Source organism: Leptodactylus fuscus, chromosome 3 (assembly GCF_031893055.1).
Source record: "Leptodactylus fuscus isolate aLepFus1 chromosome 3, aLepFus1.hap2, whole genome shotgun sequence".
In the NCBI taxonomy this organism is placed as follows: Eukaryota; Metazoa; Chordata; class Amphibia; order Anura; family Leptodactylidae; genus Leptodactylus; species Leptodactylus fuscus.
In genome coordinates, this window is record NC_134267.1 from 61993555 (window position 1) to 62014720 (window position 21166).

The 21166-nt window shown below is 39.2% G+C and overlaps 1 protein-coding gene across 3 annotated transcripts in view; it reads right to left on the reverse strand.

The window, feature by feature from the left end:
- ADGRG6 (adhesion G protein-coupled receptor G6) overlaps window positions 1-20684 on the reverse strand; it is a 144096-nt gene extending 123412 nt beyond the window's left edge. For all 3 annotated transcript variants that reach the window (XM_075267687.1, XM_075267686.1, XM_075267685.1), the window contains exons 1-2: window positions 19885-20684; window positions 8685-8785 (exon numbers count right to left, since the gene is read on the reverse strand). In XM_075267687.1, the coding sequence (XP_075123788.1) occupies window positions 8685-8785; window positions 19885-19886 (103 nt within the window). In that variant the 5' untranslated portion in view covers window positions 19887-20684. The remainder of the gene's footprint in view (window positions 1-8684; window positions 8786-19884) is intronic.
- Between the last annotated feature and the right edge of the window lie 482 nt (window positions 20685-21166).

The following is a 21166-nucleotide window of genomic DNA, read 5'->3' on the forward strand; positions in this document are numbered from 1 at the left end:
ACTATGTTTTTGTGTCCTTAAAAAAAACGGCCATCCATTTGCTGGAGGGAAAAAACGTAATCTGAATAGCGCCTAATGTGTATGGCCAGGCCTACATTATACATTGTAAGGCTCTTTTCAGTTCACATTTTTTACATCTGTTTGATGGATCTAAAAAGCAAATGCAATAATTGGATTTAAAAATGGATGCAAACAGATGGCTGAAAAAAATAAAAACAGATCAGTTGCTGCCAGCAAGTAAAACTTTGTTTTATTTAATACAATATATTAACATGCATTATCAATATAATATGATATTTGTGTTATGTCACAATAGCATAATACCGCTTAGCTGGCTAATACACACACTATTATACTCAGGAACAAATTAAGTGGAAAGTTACACCAACTTTTAAATAGCTGTAATATTATATCACATATCTTCTATACATCACCATCAAAACAGAAGAGTATCATGTTACATTTGGAGCTGAAGATAATATACAGTTACAACTAAACTGACACTACTGTGTGCCGTACAACAACACTAAATACACAGGCAAAGAAACCTACTTTGATTTACCAAATGGATAAAATGTTACTTTTCGGAGGGGAGGTTTACTAATAAAAATGAAAAACTAAATTCTGGAACAATTTGCATCAAAAACCTAGAATGTATGCCTTGACCTAGATTTTGAAAGAGCCCACGACAGAAACTCAACGTTTTACAGTCAGGGCAAAGTGGATGGGATTCAACTGAATTCTGTGCCCACTTTGTGGTAAACGCCGAGCTGCGGGCACGCCACGAATGCCAAAACCGGTTTTGGAAATTGCAGCATGTCAGTTATACCTACGGAAACGCCGATGGTTCCCTAATAAATATGATTGAAACAGAAAGTCCATAGAGGAAACCTCTGCAAACTTTCTGTATAAAGGGCTGCGGGAAGGACCACGTTGAGTTGTCACCATTGTTTTTCCCACAACTTCTTTCCTGCTGCGGGACGTCCTCATTACAAAAACAAATACAGTATTTCTGGTGACAGACAAGTCAAGAGAGATGACAATCCCCACTGAACCTGACAAAAATGAGAAAACAAGGAAAGTTTCACATGTAAAAAGCCATTGTAACTTGACAAGCCATATTAATGACAGGTGAACACAGTAAGATGTTATACTAGTTTCCAGAGAACTATAATAAGAATTTTCTATTGTGCACCTCTAGGGCTTGTTGTTCGTTCAGCAAAAATTCTGAATAGTCAGAGCTATGAAGTATACAATGACTTGTAAAGCAGGTGTGGCACAACACCAGCACAGGCTGTTTTTGGCATTCATATGCACTGTTAAACCAACAGTCACCAGTCAGTAACTTGTATGTACTTGTAAGGGTATGGATGGAATTTGGACATCTACTATCTGAGTGCAACCCCAAATTGAGAAAGCCCTAGATGTTATTCTTACAGTTAATGATGCAACTGAGCCGGATGAGTATTACAATGTCGGAAACTGTACAAAGCTCCTGTATTTCCATATAGTCTTAAATTATTCCAGTAACCCTAGTCAGAATGTAACATAAATGCACACTCCTAGGAAGACACATATTTAATATGACATATTAGTTTGGCTGTTTGGCTTCTTAACACTGTCTATATTCTAAGTAATGATGTAATGATATATTTTATAATGCTGTTAGATTACTTTACAGTGCTATGACACTTAGTGTGCCTCTTGGTGTGCTCCATGGGTGTGTATGTTGGGCAGTGTTCATATATGGAGTACCACTCCTATCTCTGACTGCTTTTATTGTTTCATTTAAATTCCTGCAGAGCAAGTTGTTAATGGCTCTATCTTAGCTTCCTAGGCAAGGAAGGAGAGTAAAAAAGCCATGGTATGAAAGGTTCGCTGCTTAATTCAATTATTGTGAATTTTTATTATAGGAGTCTTCCAAGTCATTTTCCCTTGGCAATGGCTTAAAATAACAAAATATGCATTCTCACCTCTCAGGCCTGGAATCCAGCGGAGTCTCCATTCGATCCCCTGTGATTCCTGATCTTCTGCCCACGAATGAGCATCATTTGAAACTTGCGCCAATGGTCAACCATCAACTGGATACATTGGCCATGTGTGGGAAAAAGAATCAGGGAGAGCAGACGCGAGAATAAAGACTCTGCAGTGAATCGAAATATGGGGCACAAATACCAGGAAAACAGGGGTGTTGTTTTATGACACAAAATAAGATAAGATAATCCCTTTAAGGCCGGGTTCACACAGAGTATTCTGGCTCGTCATTTGGTACGTAGACGCCGCGGGAGGATTTGCGGGCCGTATACGCTTCCATTTTTTTCAATGGGAGCCGGTACCATACACGCGGCGCTATTTTGCAGCCGTGATTTTGCGGCGGCCCAAAATAGTCTACATACCAAATGACGAGCCAGAATACTCCGTGTGAACCCGGCCTAATAGTCCCACAGTGGGGAAATTTCAGTATGTTACAGCAGCATAGTATGCCTGAAATGTTGTGAAGTACTGAAAAATGTTGCATGATCCTTCATAAATTATTCAAAAATATTCATGGCTGATAGGAAGTAAAGAAGTCAGAAAAAAATTCCAGTCCTGGAATAAATGCACTTGTAAGGAGCACTGTAAAGTGACACAAATCCTCTCTGACATAAACGTAGGATGTTGTGTCCACTAAAGAGTCCTATTGTTGGTCATGTGACACAGCTTGGGTTAGAACAAAAAAGGGATCTCACAAATACAGTCACTGGTAGATGCAGCGTGTGGATGAGATTAGGAGAAATCCTATATACTATCCTGCTACTGCTCATCGCAGCTACACAGTATTGATTCACTATAAGTACATATAGTGTGGCCCCAGTCTTAAAGGGTTATACAGTTTGTAGCATTGATGGCATTAATATTAGATCTGTGTGGGTCCGATACCCGGAACTCCTATACATCACCTGTACCGAGATAAAGTGCATCTCAGTAATGTTTACAAACCATGCAGAAATATATATTTACTACCTGCTAATAGGTTAGTATCATAGGATTTAAATAGTATTTTCTGCTTTTCATGTATTTTCATATAATCCTAATATTTGTAGCTAATATTGAATTTAAATAAAGAAATTGATCACATTGATCAATCACCATCATCCACAGCAGGTGTCCTAGGACCACCAGTAACAAGGTATAAAATATATACAATTTAGTTAGACACTCGCAAAACATACTTGTACCTGCCTTAAAATACATTCCACTCTGAATGGATGTGCACCTGCCAACTGAGAATTGTATAGAGAGATATTTAGCTGACACATTTCCTGGCGGAACAGTATTACATTAATGAAACAATAGCTACTTGGTCATACAAGGTTAAAAAAAATTATACAAAAAAAGCTTAAAAAAACAACAAGCCATTAAAATATGAAGATAATAAAAATCAGCAAGAAATAAATTACTATTCATTTATTGAGTGACCACTTCTGAAATAGGTGAATTTTCTCACTATTGACTAGGTGGAGAAGGTCAGGAACCGCTTGGTCTGCTGCTATCACAGACACCACAAAAACATTGTATTTACATTTGGTTTGGTCCCTGGAATTTTCCCCTTCCTTTTGTCACACCCCTCCATTTAAAAGCTCTCAATTTAGCACGTCCAGTTCCCAGTCAAAGCCAAAGTCTTTGGTTATGTGTCAATCATATCCGTTCACAAACAATTCATATTAATAGCTGAGGTGTAGCTGACTTGAGATATACTTTATCTAAGGTGAAAGTAAGCAGAGATTTGGAAGTCCTTTTAATTCCTGAATGTAAGCTATCAAAGACAGGATTTCCTCCTGCGAGAGGTCTACTTTCATGTCATATACTGTTGTGGTGTGTTTCCATGAGAATTCTACACGGCTCTTTTGTCTGCAGTCACACATTGTAATGTCATTGTAGAAAGCTTTGGAATTACTAAGAATTCTCCATGGGGACAATATAAAATCTTCATTATATGTATTACTTTAATCTGGACTTTACGTACGGTATAAGCTTTCAGTAGAGGAAAGCACAAATTTTTTATGGTCCTGATTTTTCAAGATTCTAAATTCAGAACAAAAACTGAAGTACATATAATATCAAATAAGCTTTTGTTAAAGAAAATCTGGCCACTTCTTTGACATGTCTATTTTTTGTAAACAATTGCTCATAAGATAACAATTCTGGGACATTTCTTATAACAGCAATCCCTCTGTTATTCGTCTGAGAAATCTAAGAATAAATTGACAAGTTGATGTTACCATTCCTTCGAGTGTGGGCACACACAGGCAGCACTCATTGGACCACGTCAGGATTTGTAAGGACACCCCTAAATGGTAACACACAGTTTCTTCATAGATTTCTCGAAAAAACAATAAAAAAGCAGCACAACAAAGAGCTAAGAAAATAAGTTCCAGAATTGTTATTTCATAGGGAATCCAATTATTTACTTAGACAAAAATATCCGGAGAGCCGACAGGTCCTCATTAAAGGGTTTCCCAGTTATCTTTTATTGACAAGATGGATAATTGTTTATTTGCTGGAGGTCTAACAATGGAATCCCAGCCACGCCAAAATGTGGCTCATCTCAATGGAGCAATGGTAGTCATGAGCGTGAGCGATCGTGAATGCACACTACCACTCAACTACCATATTGTAGATGGGGAATAAGTGTTAGTAGTGGGAAAAACTTTTGCAACAAGGTCAAACAGGGAGCGATAAACCTCACACCTTCTAATGTAAATACTGTCAAATTGTTGTTGAGAGGGATAAGGGATTGTTTAGGTTGTTGCATCCTTATATGCAGCTGTAACAGTGACCTACGTGCATTAACACATGTACATGCATATAACTATGCTATATAGAGAATATGCTAAGAAATCTTGTTCCCTGCCTCCAATTGGTCTATCAGCTTTATGTCTCTGTCTTACATTTACATATAAAGTATCTCATTAATCTACAAGCATGGCTTTACAAGGTGGCGAAGCCAAACCCTATGTTTCCCTTAAAGGAGTTTTTCAGGATTAAGAAAATGTGAATAAAGGCAAAAAAAAAATGCTTGTTATATGGATGAATAAATATACCAGCATACCTTTATGTGTGTTTAGACAATTTTTACCATTACTTGTGTTTTTAGGCTCATGCAATGCTTCCTGGTTTGCAAGTCATGGTGGTGGGAGTCTTGTGACTTGTAATGGTGACAAGTGACAAGTATGTCACTACTAAAGCTTATTTGCTCCAGAAGAGTAGTTTTGTAGTAGCACATTTGGTAAATGTATGGGCTTATTGTAGTATATAATATTTATTTCTATATTATGTATGATACTGTTGTGGTGGTCAAATAGATAAGGGAAGTATTTGCTTTGTGTTGTTCTTGGTGTTCATTTAGCCCTGCCAAGTCATATTCCATACTTGTTGCTACTTTTGCCCATTAGGTGCTTGGGGAATTGGAAGCTTTGTGACATCTGGACATTGTACTATGAACTGAGTTCAGCTGAGTGTATTCTGTTTTATCACCCTGCATAGATACGGCTGGGTCTTAGGTAGTGATGTGATGCTCTATAAGTAGGAGTGCTTGCAAGCCATGTCAAGGGTATTTGTTTTCGTCAATGTTCTGTATATAACCTTCATTGTCATTCTCTGTAGAGAAGATAGGTGTATTGCAGATGGACATTGTATCTAAATCACTAAGTGCTACCTCTAATGCTCCTTGCTGACGGTCAATAGCTTTGTTTACCTGCAAGAAACCTTGCTACAATACTTTGCCTCAACCTTGCTTATCTGATCCTAGCTATAATACGTACTTTGATATAGAACAAACTTTGCTATTTCACTTTGCTCCTGCTATACATAGCTGATAGTCCTACTGAATAGACTCTTAGAATTTGTGTTATGGCAAGAAAAAAGCAGGTAAGTAAAGAAAAATGAGTGGCCATCATTACTTTAAGAAATGAAGGTCAGTCAGTCCAAAAAATTGGGAAAACCTTGAAAGTGTCCCCAAGTGCAGTTGCAAAAACCATCAAGCGCTACAAAGAAACTGGCTCACATGAGGACCGCCCCAGGAAAGGAAGACCAAGAGTCACCTCTGCTGCGCAGGATAAGTTCATCCGAGTCACCAGACTCAGAAATCGCAGGTTAACAGCAGCTCAGATTAGAGACCAGGTCAATACCACACAGAGTTCTAGCAGCAGACGCATCTCTACAACAACTGTTAAGAGGAGACTTTGTGCAGCAGGCCTTCATGGTAAAATAGCTCCTAGAAAACCACTGCTAAGGACAAGCAACAAGCAGAAGAGACTTGTTTGGGCTAAAGAACATTAGACCGGTGGAAATCTGTGCTTTGGTCTGATGAGTCCAAATTTGAGATCTTTGGTTCCAACCATCATGTCTTTGTGCGACACAGAAAAGCTGAACGGATGGACTCTACATGCCTGTTTCCCACCGTGAAGCATGGAGGAGGAGGTGTGATGGTGTGGGAGTGCTTTGTTGGTGACACTGTTGTGGATTTATTCAAAATTGAAGGCATACTGAACCAGCATGGCTACCACAGCATCTTGCAGCGGCATGTTATGCCATCCGGTTTGCGTTTAGTTGGGCCATCATTTATTTTTCAACAGGACAATGACTCCAAACACACCTCCAGGCTGTGTAAGGGCTATTTGACCAAGAAGGAGAGTGATGGGGTGCTACGCCAGATGACCTGGTCTCCACAGTCACCAGACCTGAACCCAATTGAGATGATTTGGGGTTAGCTGGATCGCAGATTGAAGGCAAAAGTGCCATATGCCAAAAAGACATATTTTCAGTTGTTTCACACTTTTTTGTTACATATATAATTCCACATGTGTTAATTCATAGTTTTGATACCTTCAGTGTGAATCTACAATTTTCATAGTCATGAAAATACAGAAAACACTTTGAATGAGAAGGGGTGTCCAAACTTTTGGTCTGTACTGTGTATATATATATACAGAAGGGACATAGCCTCATGAGTGAGTTTTTGCTATTCCGTTACCTGTATTGCTGAATCATGTGTAAGTGAAACAAGTGGATGTGTGTTCTTCAGCCGGCTCTAGACATGACTACATCGTGGTATTGCCCTGGCTCAGGACTACAAGGCGGGTCAGTGAGTAAAGGGCTCACAGCCTTAAAGTACGGAAAGAAACTAAATGAAAAAAAACAATGCAAATAAAAACGCCAAGGACTGTAACTATCTATGTGGTCGGATTTAAAACTAAGACCCCAGTGTTAAAAAGTAGAGCCAAGGGCTGACATAACATGCTGCTGAACCTTAAGGCCACGGCCAAGCATTGCAAAAAAAGGGAAAACATTCTGCTTTTTATTTCCAAAATAATGCAAATCTTGTTGGGTTTTTAACTTATGATGCAGCATTTTAACAGGGCTGAGCTGCAATACCAGACATAGCTCACATACAATTGTGTCACTGTTTAGGAAAAATATTTTGTTATGCTTATTTGTATAGCACCATCATATTCCACAGCGCTTTAAGGCATTGACAGTCACTGTCCCATACACGGCTCACAATCTGCATTCCCTATCAGAATGTCTTTGGAGTGTGGGAGGAAACCCACGCAAACACAGGGAGAACATACAAACTCCTTGCAGATGTTGTCCTTGGCAGGATTCAAACCCAGGACTCCAGCACTGCAAGGCTGCCTCCATGCTGTATACAACATGAAAAATTGAATCATATAAATGGGGTTCTGTTTCAATTCTATGTGTTCTACATTGCAACATGTGAAGTCTCAAGAACAATGAGACTGTAATGCCTTTTATTGATTTACTATACTGCCAACATTTATGGCACTGCTGTACTCTGTCACTATAGTGTCACCATTCACATTGATTTCTATCCATGCATAGTACATACTGTACATGTAGCTGTGCGGACGTTGTAATATATTTGTACTGTATTCATTCAGCAGGGTCAGACTTTGTACATTATTATGGAACATCACTGAAAGCATGACAAATTCAGCTTTGCTATGTTCTGCTATATCTGTAGCTACCATAGCTCAGGAAATACTTTACTCCACCTGCTATCCAAGTTTTTTGTAATTTATGGTTACTAACTGCATGCATTAAATTGTTTGTGGAGTCCATAAATCAGATGTTGTCACACAAAAGAAGTCCCGAGGCGATCTTTGTGCTAAACAAAATAAACTTTTGCCGTCATTTTGTTAATTGAGAATGTACGTACAATGCAGTGTACTGCATGTTCCTATTCTGTATACGGCATTAGACTAGTTTGTGCAATACATATACTGTTATTGGGATTTTTAGAATATTTGTCCACGATTTTTAATAAAACGTATAAAATAAAGCAAGACATATAGGGGGGGGTCACAACAATGCGGGAGTGGCAGGGAAATAACCAGGCGATTATGCATTTTTTTTTTATTTTTAGTACATCTTATATCCTGGGTAACACCTTAATCCTTCCCAATTAACCAACTATGGGATGTGTATGTTAATTGGTACAGATTATCTGTCATCATATAGATAATAATCCTGTCCTCCCATAGAGCTGTCTGTTTTCTCAGCTGTATCAACTTAACATCTAATAACTTAATATATAGACATAAACCCTATACAAACACTAAACCCTTAAACACTTGTCCCCTTCCAAACATACAGTAATAGTGAAATATAAAAAAACTTACCAGTGCGCTGAACACATGCAATATAAACAGCCATAAAATAGAGCATATGCGGCATCTTCCTTTTCCAGTGATTGCTCCACATTCCATCTAAGGGGGGCGTCCTAGGAGACAAGAAAGAAGCCATTTATAGAACTGTTCTCTCCCCAGAATCGGACGTCTCTTCTTTAGTTAATGAAGTGTTTATGAAGTATTAACATTCTGACAGCTACCGCTCACTCACATCTGTGATACTATTCATATTGCTGAAAGTGATATTTGTACTGCAGACATTGCTTACCGAGGCTACATGACATGCAATGGTTATACTGTGGAGGAAAATAATCTAATAAAACCAGAAAAAGATCTGTTCTATTCATATTAATAAACATACCTGGAAAAATGTCACCCTTTATGTTTACTGAATCATGGGTCAGTGACACAGACAAACAGAATATGAATCACCCTCTTTTTGACATACCGTACATTTTTTACAATTACAGTTTTACGGCATCAAACACGGCACACGTAATGAGTATGGTAAGAGATGTCTGGACTTTATGCAACACATGTTTATTTATAGCTCCAAAGTATATGAAGACTATGACTGCTACTATGTTACTATGTATACAACTCGAATGAGGAGCTATGGCCCAAATTTACTAACAGTTAGACAGTATAAAAGTAGACTAGAACAGTCTGATAATGCACCAGATCTATCACGGTGACCGATGCTGGATGATAAATCTTAGTTGTCTAGTGTAACTTTATACTGCCTATCACTTGCCCAACTTTGTACCAGAATTTTGGAACAATTGATGTGCCTATTGTCGCATCTGGTTGAGCTAGACAGATAAAAAAGCCTTAAACTAGATGTGATATTGTGCAGCTAAATGCATCCAGAATTGGCCTCCATGGATCAGGTACTTATGTCTTATACAATGGACATGGAACACATACAGTATATCTTAGTAAAACTGTCACATTGAAAGACTCAGTGGGATGTATTACTCAATGACTAGCTCTGAATGCATGCTAATGTAGAGATAGGCTGTCAGCCACTGATAGGACCACCTAGAAGTCAGCCACTGATAGAACTGCCCATAAATCAGCCACTGATAGGACCACCGATAAACCAGCCACTGATAGGACTGCCCATAAATCAGCCACTGATAGGACCGCCCATAAATCAGCCACTGATAGGACCGCTCATAAATCAGCCACTGATAGGACCGCCCATAAATCAGCCACTGATAGGACCGCTCATAAATCAGCCACTGATAGGACCGCCCATAAATCAGCCACTGATAGGACCGCCCATAAATCAGCCACTGATAGGACCGTCCATAAATCAGCCACTGATAGGACCGTCCATGAATCAGCCACTGATAGGACCACCCATAAATCAGCCACTGATAGGACCATGCCCAATTAAACAGATGTAAATGCAATTTCATTGGGACTTATAAAATTGGAAATGTATAATATTCATACACAATATTGGCAGGGGACTTCTCTTCTGCCATGTGTTCCTTTGCAGGGCTTCATGGTGCATATGGGGTTTCTCAGGATAGGTTCGGTACTCATTCTTACTTACGGTAAAATTCTCCTAAGGGTCATAGCTCAGTAGAGTAGTATATTGTTATACTGTACATGGAATAAAATTAAAAGAGCATGGTTATAGAAACTACATGGGCGGCCATAATCTCTAATGATAGAGACCCTGCTCTTGTAGTCAAAGGATCTTGGTAAAGAATTTTGAAAAGACGGATACTGCGATTTGAGTGATATAGTCAAACATTGTTTTGGACTACAGGCTGACTTTAAGGATATGACTCCACATGGCGTCTCGCTGAAAAAAGCACCGAAGGAAAAACCAGGTGGCAAAGCATCACGTTTTTTGTTGTTTTTTTTTCTAGCATCACTTTTTTTTAGCGTCACTTTTCACATAAAGTTCACAGATCTTTCTTCTGCAGACTTTCTGCTTCAAATATACCTATAGGGAATTCGCCAGCATTTCCGTAGGTATAAATGACATGCTCTGATTTCCAAAATGGCGACGGTTTTGAAAATCTCATCCTGTCTGCAGCGCAGTTATTATTGAAAAGCCAGGATGGGAATCGTTACAATCCTATCCACTTTCCTATGACTGTAAAACACCGCGATTTTTGTTAGTAAAATCTTTTTACCATGCTTATCGTATACCTGAACTGAAGGGGTGAAAGCCACAGGACTAGTAAATTCTTCTCGTCAACAAAACCATCTATTAAAATAATAAATCTTTACACAATAATTATCACTAAATAACCGCAAAGGTAATAAAAATGCATCCACACTGTGATAAACCACACTATAAATCACCACTAACCAGTTCATACATATCTGATCTACGCCTTATGTAAAGCTGTGGCTGTGTTCTGTTAGACTGAGGGACAATATAGTGGAAGTACAGCTTTTTTTTGTCGTAGATTTTTGCTGCGTTTCTTCTTCTTTCTTTTCTTTTCTTTTTTTTGAGCCAAAGCTAGAAGTGAATTGACCAGAAGGTAGAGGTATATGTACTTGCTATATATTTTCCATTCCTTTTGTGGGTAAGAACCCACGTAGCGAAGCGCAACTAAAATCGCTGCGGAAAAATGTGTTTTTCAGTGGTGTTTCCACATCGGCACAACGTGGGGCTTTAGCCTGAAGGGGTTTATGCTTAATCACTCTATAATAAGAATTTTGGCAACTTTCTATTACGCTTTGTACTTCAGTTCCTCACATTTTTAAAGATATCTCAGTGAAGAGGAACATTTCTAGACTAAAATCCAGCACTGGCGTATAACCTTTCATAGTATTTTGCAACAATTGTATGTAGACAGTTCTAGCGTGGACTTCAGGTGTGTACATTTTATGGGCATCTTCACAGACTGAGGATTCTGTCAGGATTCAGGCATGGATTTCACGCCTAAATCCTAATAAAATCTGCATAGACGTTTACTGTTAGTTCATGTTCATGGTGCATTTTATATCGCACATACACTCCAGAAAAAAAAATCTACATGGAATAATGGATACAGTGTAGATGTGAAAATCCATAATTTGTATTATTTCCATGGATTCCACATCAAGATGCCAAAGAGGTAAGCGGCAATGCCCTCATAACTCAACAAAGCAATATGTACATACTGGCAAAAACAGCCATATCTCAGCAATGGAGGCACCAATTTAGGGTCAGTGCACACAGAGTTTTTTAGCATGGATTCCGCCTCAAAATCAGCCTACAATAGAGTTCTAACCTTGTATTATATTGTCATACGTTACCAGTCCATAAAAACATATCTATATGACCACCTTTAGAAGTTCAAGTGAAGAACAATAAGAAATATGGCACCATGATTCTGAGCAATCATACTACAGGAATTAATTAAGGCATTTATGCCCATTTTCTTGTGCCATGCCCCTTTGGGCGGGTTCACACCTGCGCCCGGACTTCGCTTTAGGGAATCCTGTGGATTTCCGTCTTCTGCCCCGAGAAACTGGACAGGGAATGGAAACCCGGCAGTCGGTTTTCAAACCCATTCACTTGAATGGGTTTGCAATGTGTCCACCCATGAGCATCTTGTGCCTCTCCATGGCGAAACCGTTTTTTTTAACCAGACACGAAGTTGGACATGCAGGACTTTGTGTGCAGTTAAAAAAAAATGGTTTTGCTGCGGAGAGGCATAAGACGCTCACAGGCAGACACTTTGCAAACCCGTTCAAGTGAATGGGTTTGAAAACTGACTGCCAGGTTTCCATCCCCTGTACAGTTTCTCGGGGCAGAAGACGGAAAGCGGAGACTGAGCGCAGGTGTGAACCCTCCCAAAGGGGGATGGCAGAAGAAAATGGGCATAAATGGGCACCAGATTGCCTAAAGTGGTGTGAACCCGCTCTTTCTTGTACTAAAGATGTACCACATCCCCCATACTCTGGCTTGTTCACTATTTTTTTACAAATGTGAGTGGAGCAGGGTGGTGAGTGGGACAACCAAAGCGAGGGATATCTGGGCCCAACTTACTTACTATACCTCACGAGAGTTCTCTAGCGTGAGTTATAAAGGAATTCTATGCCATTTTGTTACTGTGATAGACTTCCATTAGAGGGGCACAGTTGTGTGCCTGATTTATTAAAATGCGCCGCTCTAGGTCTTTATTAAGAGTGGCACGAGAAACACCAGTCTTAATAAATCTGCCCCAGTGTAACTTTTGCGTTAATTCAGGTAAGAAGATGAGTAGTTTTCCTGCTTAACAATAAAGTAAACTAAGCAGAGCAGAAAACATATTGTGTCCATACTTATAACCGCTGTACACTGCGGCTATTCACTCTCTGTGAAAGAACCTTCCTTTCTTTGCCTGTATGACAGTGCTGCCAAGTGCCAGAGCAGATTAGGCAGCTAATGCATCTTTCTATCATATGGTTGGCACTTGCTCTTGTGACGCAAGATATAATAGATTCTGAGGCAGCAAACAGTACTTGCTATTCACTTGAATGGCAAGCCTCGAACTGTGAAACATCTATGAAAGGAGTTATACATCCTCAGCCTCTAGCAGTGCCAACCAAGCTCACAGTTGTGCATGTTGTGCTAAACCAAACCATTTCAAGACTATATATTTTTATAAAGCAGAATTTCATGTTTTTGTACTTCTTTTTTAGGTCAACAGGTAGTGGTCTCACAAAGCAGCGAGCTGCAAAGCCCAGTTTAACAATTCTAAATTGATACATCTATTCAAAGTGGTAACCCCCTCCCCCCAGGCCTTCATGCTCTTTAGTTTCCACTGAGACCTAGAGGTGATAGAAATATTGCATGCAGTGTTCTCATGTGGGTTAGTTCTCATGGCGGGAACAGGCCAGTAATAGGAAATCAATATACAACAAAACCCACAAAGATCTATAAATACGGCATTCGCAGAAAGTATTATCTACATTCAAGGGGCTGTGTGCAAACAATACTAAAAAAATATGGGGAACAAAATGTGAATATAATTGTAGTAGAATTAACATTTCACTTGATTCAATTATAACAAAAGCACAGATTGCTTAAAGAGGACTTTTCATGTCCTCGGGCACATGCGGTATTATATACCACTAGAAAGCCAACAGTGCGCTGAATTCAGTACACTGTTGGCTTTCCCGTTATGTGCAGTGGGGGAGGAGATATTGGTGCAATTACCGATAGCTCTTCACCGTCACAAGGGCGTTCCTGACAATCTAGCTGGGAACGCCCCACCTGACAGCACTATCCGTAGCGCTATACTTTGAGGGGGCGTTCCTTACTGCCCAGCCATGACGTTCAGTGGTGAGGAACACCCCCCATAGACTAATACTGGAGGAGGGAGTTCCTCACCGCTCAGCATCATCACTGGGTATTAAGGAACGCCCCCTCACAGTATAGCGCTACGGACACTACAGTTAGGGGGGACGTTCCCAGCTAGATTGTCAGGACCGCCCTTCTGACAGTAAAGAACTATCAGTGATTGCACAGATATCTCTTCCCCCGGGACACACAATGTGAAAACTGACAGGGCGCTAAATTTAGTGCACTGTCGGCTTTCTAGCAGTATGTGCCTGACGACATGTGAGATAGACTAAGATAAGGGAGTAAAACTATTATCATTCACCCGCTTAGGGCTTCTACATAGAATGTCCCTTAATCTCGAGGACTCAATATTACATTGTCATCATTCTATACATCAGTATAACTATTTATTTGTCCAATGAGATCAGGTTGGCTACTGTATGACAAGATAACATTTGTAATGTGCTTTTGTCAAATAAAGGACTCAAAGAGTTGTGCAACGGAGAAGTCAGGGACTCATCCACAACAACTAAGGCAGTATTTCAATGAAATTTACATCTCTGTATATTTTGGGCATGGGAAGACTATACAAACTCTATGCAGAGTTGCCCTTGGCCAGATGTGAATCCAAAATCCTAGTGCTGTACGGCTATCTTGCTAACCAGCGAGCCTCCATTGCCAGCACCGGCTGTGAAATACTCTAGGTATCCATCCAGAAAATGTCCTTTAAGAATATATTCAGAATGGATGTAGCCAAGTATTTTTATTATAAACAGACAATTCCAAAAGTATGGCTTAATCTTTCATACATATTCACAATACGTCTGTTAGAAAAAAAACAAACCTTCACTTTGGCACCTTTAAAAGCAAAAGAAACAATGGGTAACCCTATATGCTTACATGCTTTATGCAATGTTCTGCAAGGTCCAATTTGGTAAAATCGAATAACTCTGTTGTTTAAGCTTAAAGGCAGTTTCCAGCTACACAAAAATATACTGAAGCTGTTCAGATTAGGGAAAAAACATAATAAATTGACCCCCCCCCCCCTTCACCATTCCTTTTCTGACACTGGCTAGGTCCCCATTGGTCTCTATTTCTTTGTGTTTCTCATTACACAGGAACTAGTGTACCTGCTCAGCCAACCAATGGCCGCAGCATTGACATGTCTCAGACAGTCATAGGACATTTCCAGGCATTTCCTGCATGTGTCAAGACACCAGGAAGTAAGAAATTAGCAAGGACCTGGACAGTGCAGGAACGGGAGCAGGAGGGGATCACTTGTTTTTGTTAGCCCCCCTAATCTAATCAGTTTTCAATATATTTTTTACAATAATAAAGTAAAGCTATTACAAAATTGCCAAAATTCTCAGTTAAGCAAAAAAAAAAGTGGAAACACTCTTGGAGACTCTATGAACTTGAGATATGTGACATAATGTAAAGGACTTGGTGACAATCTCCATGTTTGTCCAAGTGAAACTTTTGCCAAGGCCAAAAACATCTGTTTGCATAGAAAAACAGACTAAAATCAATTAACAGATATAAATGAAACAGAATTTTAGTTTAATGTCTCTTTTATGTTTCCATATCTAATAAAAACACATTGTTTTGGAAGCAGATCACAGCACAGGGGTCTGGGATAACAACAGTCAGCAACTGATCCTATTAGGTCTCCTATATATACACTATTAATTTTAACCTATATATACTGTACAACAAGCCTGCAAATACAGTTGGCCATAAATACAACAAACCCAGTTCACATTCACAGTTACATAGTAGATGAGGTTGGATAAAGACATCAGTCCATCAAGTCCAACCTATAACCCTACAATCCCTACAGTGATGATCCAGGAGAAGGCAAAAAACCCCATGATGCTGATGCCAATTGCCCCATTTCAGGCAATTTCGGAGCAAAAAAGAAAACTGTATATGTTTCTAAAACAAGCAATATCTTTCTAACTTTCTACAGTGTGTTTCACAACAGCAAAATCTAAGAGTTTGGGTGCTATTGTCTAGTGTAAGGCCTGCGGTGTACACGGCTGATAGAGTCAAGTGTGTAACGCTAAACTGAATATTTAAAGTTATGCAAAAATAGGACTAAAACAAACTACACTTTGCTGAGACATGTGATCGAACATGTCAATTAAAATAACCTTCATACTTATGATCCTATGAATTCACATAAAATACAATACTAATGTATTAAGCTATGTTCACATGTTTAGGATTTCCATATGTCAAATCCAATGTGGATTTTTCAAAGAATCCATGGCACAGATTCAGCCACATAGAGCAGCCCGTTCTCATTTAATGGGTCTCATATGAGGCTTTCCATGCGGAATCAAATAAACTAATAAATTTCCTGTGAATTGTAAAACCTGCAGCTTGTTTGTTATTCCATGTGAATAGGCCGCTCACTTAGATTCACTGCAGAATGTCGGTGGATTTTGTCAGGATTTAGGTGCCGGATCCAGAAAATGTGAACAAGACTTTGACGTGTTATTTGTAGACAGTATTGAATCATGGGGGATTTAGAAAGTTATTAAACACTTGTACAGTAGACTTTTTCTATGTATTGGATATGATAGCTGAACTGCTCTGCAAAGTTCTATGTTACTGAGCTTCTGACAAACAATTCAGCCCTGTTATATCAGTATAAAATATTTATGGCAGACTCATTTACGGTATGCTTTTATTTGTGTGGTTTGCTTTTACATCCTATAGTTACAACAAGGCCAGGTCCTAAAGACAGCTGTGGGGACATAGAGAGATCATTGCCTGTCAGAAGCTGACTAGTAGTTATAGGACCATTATAGGATTTCTACTATACAGTAAGACCCACATAAGCTATACTTATAGGGGCTAAATATTTTATTATTAATAAACCCACTCCATGTAGGATTTACAGAAGCTTCCCCCCCAGTAGGCAGTCATAGGACCATTCTACTATTTCTACTATACAGTAAGATCCACATAATCTATACTTTTGGTGGCTAATTATTTTATTATTAATAAGCCCACTCCATGTAGGGTTTACAGAAGCTTCCCCACTAGTAGGCAGTCATAGGACCATTATAGGATTTCTACTATACAGTAAGATCCACATAAGCTATACCTATGGTGGCTAATTATGTTATTATTAATAAGCCCACTCCATGTAGGGTTTACAGAAGCTTACCCTCTAGTAGGCAGTCATATGACCATTATAGGATTTCTACTATGCAGTAAGATGCACATAAGCTATACTTATGGTGGCTAATCATTTTAGGACCATTCTACTATTTTCCACTATGTCCCACATAAGCTATACTTATGGTGGATACTAATTTTATTATTAATATGTCCACTCCATGTAGGATTTACAGAAGCTCCCCCCTACTAGGCAATCATAGGATCATTATACTATTTTCTACTATACAGTACGTCACACATAAACTATACTTATAGGAACTAATAATTGTAGGACCATTCTAATATTCTCTACTATGCACTAAGTCCCACATAAGCTATACTTATGGTGGACAATAATTTTATAATTATAAATATATGCACCCCATGTAGGATTTACAGAAGCTTGCCCCCTACTAGGCAATCATAGGATCAGTATACTATTTTCTAGTAAGTCCCACATAAACTATACTTACGGTGGCTTAGAATTTTATTATTAATAAGCCCATTCCATGTAGGAATTTACAGAAGCTTCCCCCCAGTAGGCAATCATAGGATCATTCTGCTATTTTTTTGCCATACAGGAAATCCCATATGAAATATACTTATAGTAGCTGATTATTTTATTATTAATATGTCCACCCCATATAGGAATTTACAGCAGCTTCCCCCTGTGTTCTCTATTAGACATGAAGAAATTCTATATGTTACCTGGCCACAGTGAAATAATATGGGCACTGAGTGTCACACACAAGACACTGTATAGTCCCTCAGTATGGTATTGTATATGTATAACCTAAACAAGGAAATGAGTATTCTGCTATTCTACGCCTCAATCTAAAACACTATGCTTACCAGCTATGTCAATATGATATTAATATTAGCAACTGAACACTCACCTACTTGGGGAACAAACTGACTTACAATGCCATATTAGCACCTGTAGGATGGTGAACAAACAGTGTTTCCAATGAAATGATTACCAAGTTAAGAACTTACAAATAAGGTGATTCTGTTCCAGTCTGACATGGTGCCATAGTACGTACGCCATCACAGCAGCAGATCAGATTTGTGGTTGGGTACTTGAAGCAGAATCAGGAAACAAAGGGCCATTTAGTACTTAGAATTATTTCACGAAGGATATAACTTGATACAGTGGCGAACAGACATAAAAGTAATGGCTTACTGACCGCCAACACTTCAGATTTATCTGTTCCCGAAATTGTTAATAATCCATACAATTTACAATATACATAATTCACACCTAGGCAAGAATTGTCTCAGAAGGTATATTACACGGCAGGGTATGTAATGGCTTCCCACCAAGCACCCGGAGCCTAATATGTATCAGATATCACAATTGTCAGTTCATGACATCATATTTTATTATCATTATTGACAATTATTCTGACTAGCACGGAAATCCTAACCGCATTGCTTTATATAAGAAATTCACAAGTGACTTATTTCCGAGGCATTTTACATAAATCTAGTATGCTGTGGATAGGCGGTTTACCATTTGTCCCAAATAAATAGATCCTTACCACAAATGGAAGAATTAATCCAACTACTAAATCAAGGTTGAAATTGCAGAGGTATCTGCATGTCTATTACCACATTGTGTGGTTATAAAGGAGGGGATTTCTGAATATTTTCCTGGACGCGTCATGAAACACACAGAAAATGACACATTACAAGTGAGAGATGAACAATTCCTAATTAAAGTGGCATTGTCGTCAGTGCTCACAGAAAATGATCATTATTACTCAGTACTACGATGTGATCTGTAGTATCCAGGACACACATTGCATCATGAGACTAGGAACCTCTCATTTATTAATCCTCATTCAAACCAGATGTGAACATCTGTATAAAGAAATCAATTAAATGGCTTTATTAAACTTGTAAAGTTAATAAATCATCTTCTTTTCATAAAGTACACAGCTGCTGCAGAACATCTTGGGATGAAGTCTAGTGTACAGTAGTGCCAATGAGTAACTATTCTGGATCAACAAATAAATCTGACTACAGTCATCTAGTATACACCACATAGACAGGCAGATGTATAAAGAGACAGACCTATAGATAGATAAATCCTTTACGCTACAGCTGTAAAAGTTCTGTAAAGTCGTGAACTGTAAAAAGGTTTATCCCTAATATTAGCATTAAGCGGAAACATTTAGTGAATTCCATGTACAACCTTCAGTATTCCTCCCTGCTTCATCTAGAGAATCCTCAGAAGCTCAAGCATCCAACACTAAATTCCTGTCTCTAGCTGAATATAAGGTCAATATTTGAGCTAGATTGTATCTGCAGCCAGAAGATGAGGAGTAGAAGAACACTCTTTAATTTACTAGCTGATACAAAAAGCTTCCTGTTAATATAGACGCTACAAACCAAGTCATAGAACAGCATGCACAAGACTTTACATGCACAGAACAAACTCTGAAGGGTTGTCTGAGTTTCTATAGCTAGTACTTGTACCCTCAGGGACATCATGTTTGAACATTTCTCATAAAGCTCAGACAGAAAAATTGTATGTAACTATGTGAAGGTAGATAGATAGATAGATAGATAGATAGATAGATAGATAGATAGATAGATAGATAGATAGATAATTCTATGCAAAACACAGGGCTTTATTCCACTCCAAGTCCTGAGATGACTTCAGGACCTGGTTCTCCACCACAGCTGGTGCCAGGCAGATCGCATTTCCAAGTGAGCGCTAAAGAAACTTACATTGTGGTGAAGGTTTCCACGTAGTCCTTATTGCAGCATGTTTCTCCTCTAGAAGACTCCTTGAACCTGCTGGCTATTCCTCAGCCTTAGTGGCTGTCAATCATGTGAAGTGTCCAGAGAGAGGGAGCTGGTGCCTTGTGGTGTGGAGATGTCTGCGGTGACCAGCTGTGGCCGGTGGTGTCTTCTCCTCCAGCTTGTAGTGCTCTGCTCTGCTCTACTCTGAGAGTCTCTGTGCTGCTGGCTCTCACAACAAGTGCAGCTCAGTCTCACATTACAGCACTTGGATTGCAGAAGTAAAACCTGCTTCTGTCTTGGTCTGAGTCAGTTTCCGAGACAGGAATGAATGAAGAGAAGAGGTGAATTCCAGGTTTCTTATCTGTGTAAAGGTCCCCAAAACTTAGATCCACCAAGCAGAAAAGGGTGGGAAGTTCTTGTGAGCTTTTCTCAGATGGTTGCCAAGTCTGTTCTTGGGTCCAGAGAGCCTTTTTTTTGGGACTATGTGACACTCCTCTGTTCCCTTATCTCTTCCTCCTGACCTCTTTCTGTGCCATTGTTTATTATGACAGTCTCTCAGTAGGCAGATTAGGTTTCTTCTACAGTATCTGGTTTTTCACAGTCCCCACATTACCCCTGTGATCAGTCACTGGCTGTCCTCACTTTCCAATTTCAGCTCCCAGAATTTCAGGTTCTTCTCTCTTTAACCTGTGCTTGTCTTCAAGTCTTCATTGCATTGCTTGTGTCAGTCCTCCAGGTGCTGGAGCTTCAGACTTGTTCCTAAGCCCTTGCTGAAGCTGCTTCCCTTGTTTTACTGTGTCTATGGTGTCCAGGGCTACTGCTCAGACTTTAACTAAAAGACTCTGTTCAGTGCCGCCCCACCCTAAAATGTAACCCCTGCAACAGCACTTATCCCATTACTAGACCATGCACCTCTCCATGCAGCAATCCACTTCTCTTCTTAAGGGCTATTATGTCATATTTTAAAGATGAATAAGTGATTTCTGCTATTTCTTTTTGAGATTAATCTACAGGCGCTCACATTTTTTACTTTATATTTACATTATGTTTACAACATTCTTTTAATATTAATGTATTCAATGCAAATTTATGACGGAGGGCCCCCCTTCATACGATATAGCGCCCCCTTTCCTGGTATAAACCACTGGGTATAATTACCACTTTAATGACCCCCCACAAGGTAAAAAAGACCCCTTTACTGACTCCCACATGGTACATTGCCTCATTAATGGTCCTCATACAGTATGTTGCCTCCTTTTGTGTCCTC